At 35.0% G+C, this 12934-nt stretch overlaps 2 protein-coding genes across 6 annotated transcripts in view; both read right to left on the bottom strand.

Annotated features, from left to right (window-relative positions):
- Positions 1-172: 172 nt before the first annotated feature.
- Positions 173-2428, bottom strand: LOC127354968 (E3 ubiquitin/ISG15 ligase TRIM25-like). The gene has a single exon (XM_051385374.1). The coding sequence runs from the start codon at positions 2365-2367 to the stop codon at positions 1159-1161; it is 1209 nt and encodes a 402-aa protein (XP_051241334.1). The 5' UTR covers positions 2368-2428; the 3' UTR covers positions 173-1158.
- A 2062-nt stretch (positions 2429-4490) lies between these two features.
- Positions 4491-12934, bottom strand: part of klc1a (kinesin light chain 1a) — a 52014-nt gene continuing 43570 nt past the window's right edge. For all 5 annotated transcript variants that reach the window (XM_051385195.1, XM_051385188.1, XM_051385211.1 and 2 more), the window contains one exon: positions 4491-11116. In XM_051385195.1, the coding sequence (XP_051241155.1) occupies positions 11051-11116 (66 nt within the window). In that variant the 3' untranslated portion in view covers positions 4491-11050. The remainder of the gene's footprint in view (positions 11117-12934) is intronic.

Genomic DNA, 12934 nt, shown 5'->3' with positions numbered 1-12934 from the left:
TGTCAAAGTCTACAAACAAATATTGGTTGTAAAAACAAAAAGCAACAAGTGATAGAAAACTGCTCATTTCTATGTATCTGTAAACATAAACTCTGAACTTTAACAGTGTTTAATAGTTTTATATTTTCTCCGTCAGTCTTTGTATGAGACCCTCGAATGAAGACAGAAACACTTTGTTTATGTTTATTTTATTCATTAAGTCAACCTGAAGCTTGTTTACATATAACATCAGTAAAGTCTGTTAAATGACTCTTATTCAATGATTTCATGTATCTGCGATCAAACCCAAAATAAACACATTTCAATACATACATTCATCTTATTTCTATATGTTTTGGTTATTATTGTACTGTAAAATGCACGGATACTATTATATATGAGCCAGACTTGTTAACAGTGTAAGTAAACATCTACCAATGTGTACAATTAAAACAGTTTCATCACAATTCAAACATATTACAACATGCCAAACTACAAAGTTAGCGTCTTATACTGAACATGCTCATTAACACCTACTGTCGGAAAAACTGCAGGTTAATTCTTTGGATTATTACTCATATAAACAGCAAATAAAGTCCCTTTCAAAGGAGGAAGAATACAGATATAATCTCAAATTATAAACAGCATAAAATCTGCTTTAAGTTGAATTGTATGTAAGCCTTTACAAATGCTATCATAATCTTAATTTCTGTGACGTTAATGTTTAACTTTAATATTCAGAGTCTGTCTGACATCAGCTGTCCACTAGAATAAAGGTGGTGGTGGTGGACTGAGAATGACTGAGAAACTGTCAGATTTGGGCGTAAATCAGGGCAGAAGAAGCATTTGCACTCAAACTTCTTCTATTCTTTGTTTATAATAGAAAATAATTGTTCCCCTATCTTATTAAATATATAAATTGATACGATACGCGCAGCAGACACATCTCCCATTCGTTACCATCCATTATAACATCAGATTCTGTATAAAAGCGCATTCCTAATAAAAGGTATATAACATTACTCACACTTTAAATGCACTTTTTCTTACTTGTTAACTATTAATACACACCTAATAACTAAATAATACTACAAACTATACTACTAATGAAATAGAAACCTGCAATCAATACCAAAAAATGAGAAGAAAAAAAATTTATATTGTCTATTAAATGAGTTATTAGTCATCAAAATCAGAATAATAAGGTTCAAAGTGCCAAGCTCGGACTGGCGGAGGCAAAGAGGGTGGCTGGACGATGGGTTCCTGCTCTAGTTCTGGGCTTGGTTGAGACAGTAAAACATCCACTTTAGTCACTGTCAGTGAGACGTTTGTCCATTTGTCCCTCAGAACGTCCTGTAGTTTATCTCTGAGCTCTGACACAGCCGCTGTCACATCCTCAAAGTACCTCAGAGGACGGATATTGATGCTGGATGTAGATTCACTGAGTGCTGACAGTGAGGGGTAGTTGTGTAGAAACTGGTTGTGGTCCTCTGTGTGTGACAGCTTCTTCATCTCAGCGTCTTTCCTCTTCAGCTCAGTGATCTCCTGCTCCAGCTTCTCCTGAAGCTCTTTGACTCGACTCACTTCAGTTTCCTGCTGGGATCTGACCTGCTGCTTCACATCAGAGCTTCTTTCCTCCATGAGACGGATCAGCTCAGTGAAGATCTTCTCACTGTCCTCCACTGCTTCATCAGCAGAGCGATTGATAGCCTCCACCTCCTGTTGAAGCTCCTTCACATCTTTCTCTCTGTCCTGGATTCTCTGCTGGATGTTTTGTCGACTCACCTCGAGCTCTCTCTGCCTCTCAGTCCTTTCTGCTGCAGCTGAGACTGTGTCGTGGCCTTTATGTTCATCCATGGAGCAGAGATAACAGATACACTGCTGATCAGTACGGCAGAACATCTTCATCACCTCATCATGACGAGAGCAGATGTTCTCCTGGAGTTTCTTGGAGGGGTCCACCAGCTTGTGTTTCTTAAAGGTAAGTGAGTCAAAGTGAGGCTGGAGGTGTTTCTCACAGTAAGAGGCCAGACAGACCAGACAGGACTTTATAGCTTTCAGTTTTCTCCCAATGCAGAAATCACAGGACACATCTTCAGGTCCAGCAGAGCAGAGATCAGCAGGAGCAGCTTGGAGTCCAGTCTTCTTCAGTTCCTCCACTAAATCTGCTAACATGGTGCTTCTCACCAGGACAGGCCTCTGTGTGAAGGTCTGCCTACACTGAGGGCAGCTGTGGATTTTCTTCTCATCCTCTTCACCCCAGAAGCTTTTAATACAGTTCATGCAGTAGCTGTGTCCACAGAGAATAGTCACCGGATCCTTCAGTAGATCCAGACAGATCGAACAGGAGAAGGTTTCCCGGTTGAGCTGAATTCCTTTCTGCGCCATTTCACCTCTCTGTGGCAACGACTATCTGAGTTTCTCTTCCTCAGAAATGAAACTTATCTGAGCTCTCAAGGGCTCTGCAGTGAACGGGGCCGGTCTGCTCTCGTACGTCACCACATCTTGGTTACACCCATCTTCAAACTGTAGATATAAAGGGGAGGGAACGAGGAAATATGTGGACAGACAGGAGCCGGCTTTGTTTGAGAGCAAGAACAACAGGGAGGGGTTATCAAGCTTTTATTTATTCCAGAAAGAGGAGCAGCGCTGTGTATTTATCTTTGTGTACAAGGAAGCCTCATTTAAAACCTGCTCCACATCTGAAAAACACTGAAGTTTGTAGTTGTTAAGTAAAAATACAGAAGTACAATCAGGAACCCAAGAACTCAAAGCAGAAAAATGTCCCCTGTGACTGTTATATGACATCTTTAGATCAGAATGCATTTATATAAAAGAAGCATTTTACTGTTGTAGTCGGTTGAGGTGAAGCTCATTTTCAACTGTTTGTGTCCAACTGTGACTAAAATGGATCAATCTTCTTATTAGTTTCTCTATTAATCGATTGTTTGGTTTGTAAAAGAGTATCACACTTACAGGGGGAGCTTGTTTTGTCCATCCAACAGTACAAATCTCATTAAAAATACTTTCAAATTAATAAAAGGAAAAGCAGCAAATTCTCACATTTATTTACATATTGTGCTGATTAATTTTCTGTCAAGTGATTATTTGATTTTATTGATCATTTCAGCTGTACTTCAGCATCAAATTGATTTGTAAAGTAGCTCAAATAAAGGATAAATATTCTATATAAGTACAAAGTGGCTTGAGAAGAAAACTACAAATACCTAAAATGTGTACTAACTGTAAATATAATAGTTATATTCAACCACTGAACCAATAAAGTGAAATCTAGAATCTAAAATCTAAAGGTGCTTCATGTTATCAGGTGCAGGCTGACAGCTGTTTCACTGTTCACTGTCTCACCTGTGTTACAGTGCATCCACATTATGTTACAGCTTTATTCCAAAATGGATTGAATTAATTTTTTCCCTCAAAACTCTACACACAATATCCCCACAATGACAATGTGAATAAAGTACATAAGTATTCACAGCCTTGCCATGACACTCAGAATTGAGCTCAGGTACATCCTGTTTCCACTCATCATCCTTGAGATGTTTCTACAACTTGATTGGAGTCCACCTGTGGTAAATTCAGTTGATTGGACCTGATTTGGAAAGGCACACACGTGTTTATATAAGGTCCCACAGTTGACGGAGCACAAACCAAAGCCATGAAGTCCAAGGAATTGTCTGTAGACCTCTGAGACAGGATTGTATTGAGATACAGATCTGGGGAAGGGTACAGTAAACAGTGGCCTCCATCATCTGTAAATGGAAGAAGTTTGAAACCACCTGGACTCTTCCTAGAGCCGCCCGGCCAAACTGAGTGATCAGGGGAGAGAAGAGCTTTAGTCAGGGAGGTGACCAAGATCCTGATGGTCACTCTGACGGTGCTCCAGTGTTGCTCTGTGGAGAGAGGAGAACCTTCCAGAAGGACGACCATCTCTGCAGCACTCCACCAATCAGGCCTGTAATGGTAGAGTGGACAGATAAAAAGGGACATGACAGCCCACCTGGAGTTTTTCAAAAGGCACCTGAAGGACTCTCAGACCATGAGAAATAAAATTCTCTGGTCTGATGAAACAAAGATTGAATTCTTTGGCCTGAATACCAAACATCATGTCTGGAGCAAACCAGGCTTTAACCCGACTGAACATCCCTGGAGAGAAAGTAGCTGTGCACCGATTCTCCCCATCAAACCTGAGGGAGCTTGAGAGAAGACTGGGAGAAACTGCCCAAAAATAGGTGTGCTGAGCTTGTAGCATCATACTCAAAAAGACTCAAAAAGCAGCTGTAACTGCTGCAAACAGTGCTTTTAACAAAGTATTGAGCAAAGACTGTGAATACTTAAATACATGTCAGTTATCTTTACATTGAAACTTTAATTTACATAAACATTTAGCAGAGTAAATGTACTCGAGTACATCAGACTTTGTTTAAGTAAGTCACTATAGTTCTTGGTTGTATTTTTGCTCCACATCAGGACAAATCACAGCACAAGAGTCAGAGAGTTTGACCATTTTATTCAAATACAGTTGAGCTGGACAATAATCAGCTGCTCGCTTTAAAAAGATGGACGCAGTAAAACATCAGACAAAACAAAAAGCCTGCAGCAGTTACGGAGGACGAGAAGTATCACGGAAAGCCAGTCTCATCCAGGAACAAACAACAACAACAAACAACAACAACACACAGCGGACGGGTTCTGTCTCATATTCAACACGGAGGGATTCAACGCTGCCTCGTAGGAAGCATCGACGTCCTTAAAATAATAATAATAATAATAATAATAATAATAATAATAATAATATAAAAACAATGGAGGACAAGTGCAACAATAACATTCAATCTTGTATTCTTTTAATAATTGTGCCCATTAAAACGAGAGACCGGACGCACTGTGTGGAGCGGTGCCTGAAGGGAGGTGTGCAGCATCCAGTGGGTTGCCATGGTAACCGCGTTGATGAATTAAACACCCAGTGGTGGAAAGAACAGTTTTTTTTAAGTTAAATGTACATTTATATATATATATATAATAAGTATAAATAAAAATACTCTATTGCAGGTTAAAAGGCCTGCTTTCAGAATTATATTTAAAGGTTGAGCGACTGAAGCTGAAAGTTGTTGTTGTTGACAGAAGAAAGACAAATAAAGACGGAGTTACGATGAGCTACGATCTAATAAAATCTCTGGTGCTCTAGTGGCAGTGGATTTTATATTTATAACCTTTTAAGTGACAAAAGTACAGTACTGACAGATAAATGTACTAAAAGTATCAAAGTAAAACGTGTTTGTTCTGTTTTTATTATTTTATCTGCTGATTATTAAGCTACTGTTTGCTCTGGATGAGGTTGAGCTCATTTGAATTATATTTCTTTCATATAATTTATGTACGTTGCTATATAATAATTGTTGTTTATTTATCCAGAAAAAGCAAAAGAAGAAATAAGAAAAGAGGAAAATAAAAACATCAGGAGTCAAAAACTCTACAAACTACAAAAACAGCAACTTTATGATAAATATAATAATTACAGCATTATATCAAAATTCATATTGTAAGCTCATTAATATCACACTGTGTGTTTTTATATGTTAAATCTCACATTGTAAAGTAACTGTAACTATACAATATTTCCCTCTGAGTGCAGAAGAAATGTAATAAATGTGCTTCCACCACTGGAAAAATAAACAGAATATAACTTTATTTATTCTGATCAGATTAGTTGGTGTAAGAAGGGGAAACATTATATTGCTGCAACTTCCACTGACAAAGGGAGATAAAAGTTATTTATATAGTTAATATATTTATATAAAAACCATGTTTGAGAATATTAAACCATCCCTGTATCACTGCTCCACACAAACACAGACACCAATACAATCAAAGAGCAGAAATAAAACTGCAACCAAAGGACGGACTGAGACTTTTAACCTTCACTGCTTTTAATAAGAAAACATAAAGTCAACTAAAACCTTTTTAAATTGTTGCCTGCGCTTCCATAAATCCATAAATTTACATTCACGTCATCATAATATGAATAAAAATTGTGTCTTATGATCTGAAACCTGGTTAGAAGTCGTAGTTTCTGGTGAGTTTTCCTTTGTGTAATAATCAGCATCAGGTTGCTGCAGTTTGTCCTCTTCAACTGGAGCAACAGGGGGGCAACTTTTACAGGATTACAGGGGCAACAAAGAGTCTGAGACATCAACATTGCTGCTTTATACACACAGAATACGTATAAACACACAAATACACACCAATGAATGTTAACAGACATGTTGAATTTTGGTTAAAATACTTGAAATTGTTATTAAAATGTAAAAATAATTACCCCAAATAGTGAATTGCATCAAATAATCATCTATGGAAGCAAGAAAAGGCCAAAAGGATATAAATCTTAAGAGCAACTGAATGTGTAAATTTAAAAACCAAAGAATTTTAAAGCACTAAAATATATATATATATATATATATATATATATATATATAACATATATATATATTTAACATTTCTTTGTATTTATATTTATAACCTTCTATATGAGCTTTGAACTTCAAAAAACACGACTTAACTCACAAATTCAGATAGAAATTGTGTCCAAAAACTAAATTCAAGTTGCTTAAATTCTAGTTTGTCAAGATTTCAAGATGATAAATTCAAACTTTAACAATCAGGCTGTGTTCAACGTCGGTTACAGTACGTTTTATGATTTAAAAATAAGGTTTTTAACTGTTTCTTAATGCAAAACTTAAAAATAATTCACATTTTTATTTATTTTTGGCCTTTCTTTGCTTCCGTATAATCGTGCTTTTGCATTTTATTTAGTGTAAAAACACTTAAAAACATTAAATTACAGCTCCTTTGTTGCCGGTTTAAAGTTGCCCAACTGTCGCCCAGTTCTTAGACGTTATGTGCCTCGTTACTTTAAAGGAACCAGTAAAAACAACAAAGAAATAAAAAAATAAAAACAAAGCAGGTTGACGAGCCGACTGATCAACAGTCAACAAGACGCTTGAACGCACAATAAAAATAATCATCATAAAGGAAAAAAAAGAGTTTGAGATATTAAACTTCACTACAACTTCGACTAAATTATTGCAGAAGGAAAAATAATTCAAGTTATTTATTATTCAGATTTTATATATTTACATTTCTGGGCTTCTTCTTTTGTTTATTATTTGGGAAATGACAACAGATCCTTTAAAAAGCTGTTAAGATATTAATTAATTTCGATCGGGGCGGTAAGACGAAAGCTTATTGCACAACCCTGCAAAAACAAACACTAACTAAAAGTTCATGAAACATTTAAAATGCAGTAAATTAGAGGATAATGATCAATATTATTATTGTTCCATCAGTCTAATGTTTCCAGTGCAAATCCCTCACGACTTCCGATCGCTGACAACCGGGTTTATTAAAGAATTCAGACATTAATTGCTTTTGGGAGATATTTTATATGTTATAGATCAAATTATTGATTAATTAACTGATTTAGTTGCAGCTCTGTTCCCTCATCGCATATTTAAATTAAAGTTAAATTTATGGTTTTTTTTGGACAGTTTGGACGAGTTCTTGTGCTTCTTGTAAGTTTCGATGAGTTTTGGCAGGAATAAGTGATATTGATAACGTCAGTGCTGTTCTATATCAGCGGTTCCCAACCTTTTTCCTTCAGGGACCTATTTTTCTATAATTTATTAAACTCAGTGACATATTTTATATTAATATTTCATATTATATTCAAAACCGTACAATGAACCCAAACAGTAAACTCAGTAACTGCAAGAAGTTTGTGTAAAATTAGAGAATTGGATGAATTTTGAGCAGATTATTTCCTGTTTAGGGAACTTTTTATACAACTATTATGTATTTTTTTTAAATATAATTTTTAATAATCTTACAGAGTCAATAGTTTTATTTTGAAGGAGGAAATTACTGTAGAGAAAAACCCCAAAATATTGTCCAATAAAGGTAACGGAAACAACAGAAAAAACATCTGGAGTTGGTTTTAGTTCCCAAAATTTGTCCTTAAGGGAACCATTTTCTATCACTGAGTAAACTGACTGAGTGACATTTTATAGTATAGATGTAAAATAAGAGATTTGGATGAATTTTAAGCAGATTATTTCCTATAAATATTGATCAGATATTAGTTTCCCTGATACAATTCTGTCTGTTATACGTATTTTGGGATTATTTAACAATCAAACAGACTTAATAAGCTTCTTTTTTCTGACAGATTTGTTGTTTTCTTGTCCTTTGAGGCTGTTTATCAGAGACTGTGGATGAAGTTCAGATCTTAAATAATAATCTAAACTTCAAAAATAACAATTTAATTTAGTTTCCTTCATAGAAATGAATTAAAAATAGGACCAATTGTCTTAAACTCCCTTAAAATCAAGACTCTCAGGTTGGGAACCGCTGACATTAATATTTAATATATTTAAGAAAGGTACCATTAAAAGTTTTAGTTTTTGGGAACTAAAACTGTAAGAATGAATTTAATCCTAAAAGTCGATTAATGAGGGATTTAATTAAAGAGTTATTCTGTGTTTTCTGTAGTGGACTTAATTTAATATTAATTATAATAAAACTGGAAACTTTAACCAAAGTTTGCCAGAATTTAAAAGTAATAATATTATATCCTTCAGTATTTATTACAGCATTTGGTTTTTGGGGGTTTTGATTCAGCTGCTGTGGACAAACATTATATTTTAATTAATTAGGTTAATTAGTTAATTAATTCCAGTTTTGCTTCTATACAGTGAAACTATAAATGTAACTAGTTATAACAACCTATAGGAGAAATATTTCCTCTTATTTTGGTGATAGCAAATATATATTTTACATTTACAGCTTAAATCTGAAGAATAATTCAACTTTTATTTTAAATAATTCTCAATTTGCACTTTTTTTTTTTGGTTGTTTTTGTTTCGACTTTACTCACTCGGTAAAGTTTTGTCTCGTAACATTTCTCCGGGTCGTTGTGAATGTAGAAACTGCGTTAATGTGTAGAAAGTGTGGAGCGGCGTTAACGTCTGCAGTCAGTGTGCGAAACTACAGCCTCGATCCTGAGAATGTGTCGGTCGGCCCGATAAACGCCGCCGTCCTCCGTCCGCCTCGTTATCGTTAAAAAAACCCTCGACTTTAAGGAAGACTTAGCTTTTTTTTCTTTTTCCGGAGCAGCGCAAGCACACAAACAAATAATAAACACATAATTTACAAAACCCCAAATGTAAACATGGAACTTCAAAACATCAAAAGCAAAAGAATCAATCAACACAAGGACGGAAAATAGTTCGTAAGAGCGTCGAAGGCGTCGGTTCCCTCCGCGGGTTTCCAACGGGTTTATCTTTAAGGTTTAATGACGTAAAATAAGTTAATTACATGTCGGATATTTCGTTTTTAAAACCTCAATTGTGAAGAGATAATTATCTGCATGTGTTCAACCAGATTCATTATCTACTCGGAGTGAGCGGGGCTTATATTGTACGTGGGCGGGACTTGAATATAGAGTAGGCGGGGCTTATATGAGGCAGGAATTGATTAAGATTGATCCGAAGTTGCTGTATTTATTAGAAAACTGTTTAGAGAACTGCCCCAGAATTGAGACTTCAGTAGGAGAACTTATTAAAGACCAAGTTTTATTTCTAAAAGTTAAATATTAAAGGTCCAGTTTGTGTGATTTAGTGACATTTAGAGGTGTGTGTGGTTTCAGATTGCAGCTCCCTCCCTTCAACCCGCCAACTTCAACCTCCTAAATGTTGCACACTGGAGCTTTAACAAGGGCGAATATGGTACATATTTGACTTTAATCGTACATTAAAAGTACCAGTACCACTGCAACCTGGTTCAAATATTGTCAAAAGTTTGTTGATTTTTTTTGTTGCTTATTTTCTTAATTAATCCATAAAAATAAAACATCCATTGGAAATCCGCAGAGTGAACGCAGAGCTGAGCGAACGTCCGGGTCGGCCTAGAGAAAAAGACGTCATTGCTGGACAAGTTTTCTGCAGAGTTGGTAGTTAAAGTTTCTAAAACATTCTTCTGTAAGAGGCAGAAAGCCGCTCTCAACGTTTTAATTAAACCACAAACGAGTAAAACCAAACAGTTACAAGTTGTTTTTGTTCCAAATTTCCGCTTCGTTTTTTAAGCCAAAAACTGAAAATGTGCGTAAAAACACAGTGTACACAATTCATCGTTGTTATTTTGATGGTAAAAGGACGTCAGTACTGTCCAGTTTTAATCCATATTTTACTTTATAAATGATGATAAATAATCAAATAGACTTTATTCCGTATAATTTCCTTCAAAATGTTGTACAAATAGATGTTTTGCAAGGAGATATCAGTGTTTTACTGTTACTTTAACCTATTTAAAGTCTTTTACTGTCACAGTTTGACAGCTTTTCACCGTAAAAAGTTTTTTTAAATTATTTATTTAATGAAAACGAACCATCAGAATTGGTAATCAGTATAAATCACACTTTCATTCAGTTTTTTCCAACAATGAGTTGCTCCTTTGTGTCCTTCCTTAAAGGAACCATATTTGTTTTATATATATATATATATATATATATATATATATAATATAATATATATAATGAATATGTGTGTGTCTGTTTGGCTTCACTCATTATAATTTAACTGAACCGATTACGAGAGAAACGTTTATAAAACTAAAAACTCTGCATCTGCCTTCATATTCAAGCGACAGCATTAAATATTATAAAGGATTTGAGAGCGCGCACACACACACACTTACACACACACACACACACACACACACACACACACACACACTTACATACAGTACACACACATACAAGAGATATAACACAGATAAGATACACACACTGATTCACACATATTCCTCTTGTTCCTCGATATGTTTTGATCAGAAATCCTCGTCTAAGAGCACAAAACCTTTAGAAAGTGCAGTGAGAGCTGAACAGTGAGCACTTTAAAGTGGGAGACATGAGGAGGGGTCTCTCTCAGGTGGGGGGGGGCGTTCAGGGGCCCCTCCTCCCTCCCTTCCTTCCTCCCGCCGCCGCGAACAGACTCAACCTTCAACGCGCCAGGTCGGTGTGGCTGGCACTCAGGTCGCGACTTTTCTTCAGACGATTATTTCGTTCCTGCAGTTTGTGAGAAAAGATTAAAGATTAACGACCGACCCAAAAACTTTATTTCTAAAATCAACAACTCTAATTTAAACTACAACCGTTAGCACGGCCCTCGGCTAATTAGCTGAGCAGTAACTGATCGTTAATTCCAAAGCGAAGGAGCTATTAGCTGTTGTTCTGTGGCGTTACAGGTTAATTAAAGTGTAAAGAGTTTAGGCTAATGTCACCAGTCTGTGCTGCTTTTTAATGGATATGGGCGAGATTTTTATTAAGTTTTTTAGTAATCTACTGATTATTTAGGCTACAAAATGTCATAAAATACTAAAAAACTGTCTTCAAATAGCTTATTGTGTCCGACTAACAGCCCAAAAACTCAAAGATATTTCATTTTGAAGTATATAAAAGCAGCAAATCCTCATATCTAAAAATGAGAGAATACAGTATTTCTCTTTTTTGCTTAATAAATAAGAATTAATTGAACGGTGAAAGTTAATCCTTGATGCTATCAGAGTCTAACATTAGCAGCTCTGTTCTGCTTTTAACTGGATACGGGCAATTTCTGATTATTTAGGCTAAAAAATATGAGAAAATACTGAAAACTGCCGACAGTTTCTCAGAACTTGAAAGCTTGATTCATTTATAGAAACTTACAAACATAAACAGGTGGCTGGGATTCATTTACTATATTAAAATTAAATTGTAACAAACACAAGAAATCGTAACCAGGAGAATTTAATCAACGTGTTATTTGTTATCTATTATAGAGAAATATTTACTCAGGAACTTTAAATAGTTAACTTATATTCAGTTTGTGGTGACTGAACTATAGTTAAAGTATCTAAAACATTATTTATAACTGTTAATAATTTGTGTTGATGAGTTAAAAATGGGGTGAAGTTAGTTGTGACTCATAAAGGAGGAGAAACCGTTTATAGAGAAACAGAAACGTTTGTTTTAACCCTCTCGGTAAACCGGGTTCTTTAAATGTCTGAACTTTCTGCACAAATTCTGAATTAAATGTATATATTAAATGTAATTTAGTTAATGTTTGATGTTATTTATCTGCTGCTACCTCTGTCTGTGGTTTCCAAACCTATAAAAACGTGTTTTAAAGTCTAAAGATCGGGTCTCCACTCACTAGTTTGTGAAGTTTCTGGACCATAATTATGTCATTGATCCCATAGACACTCAACAATTGATTAATATTGCTGTTTAATATCTCTCCAGACTGCACTAAATACATAAAAAGACATTTATTAGTATCTCACAATGGGAAAGTGGAATAAAACCACAGTAAAATCCCCTAAAACTAACAACTAATACCTCAGATATGTACTTAAACATTAACCTATAGAGAATAATGACACAAAATAAGCAGTTTTATCTCAAACATCAGTGAAGGAACTCGTCTACTGCGTATTAATGATGAGTTACTGTAATAAACTGTTAAATCTTATCTACTTTATATGTATTTAAAGATAAAGTAACCTGGTTAAAGTCTGTAATAATGATTATTTCTGACTTCAAAATGTCAGAAAATGCTCACAAATTGTTTATTTTGTCCAACCAACAGGACAAATATCCAAATATATTCAACAATCAGAGAAAAGCAGCAGATTCTTGTATTTGAGAAGCCTTAAAGAGAGAATATTTAGCATTTTTGCTCAATAAATAACGATTAATTGATCATAAATAAATTAATATTCTGTCTGCTGTCTGACTTTATCTTAAGGTGGATTAAAAACTGATTAAATTCTGATTTCCTACAACTGTTAAATGCAAATAAAGCTCAATAAAAACATAATACTTTTATCTTATAGGAGGTGTTTG

This window comes from Dicentrarchus labrax, unplaced genomic scaffold (genome assembly GCF_905237075.1).
Source record: "Dicentrarchus labrax unplaced genomic scaffold, dlabrax2021, whole genome shotgun sequence".
Taxonomy (NCBI): Eukaryota; Metazoa; Chordata; class Actinopteri; family Moronidae; genus Dicentrarchus; species Dicentrarchus labrax.
Note: the sequence above shows the minus strand (reverse complement) of the source record. Positions and strands in the feature narration are given on the sequence as shown.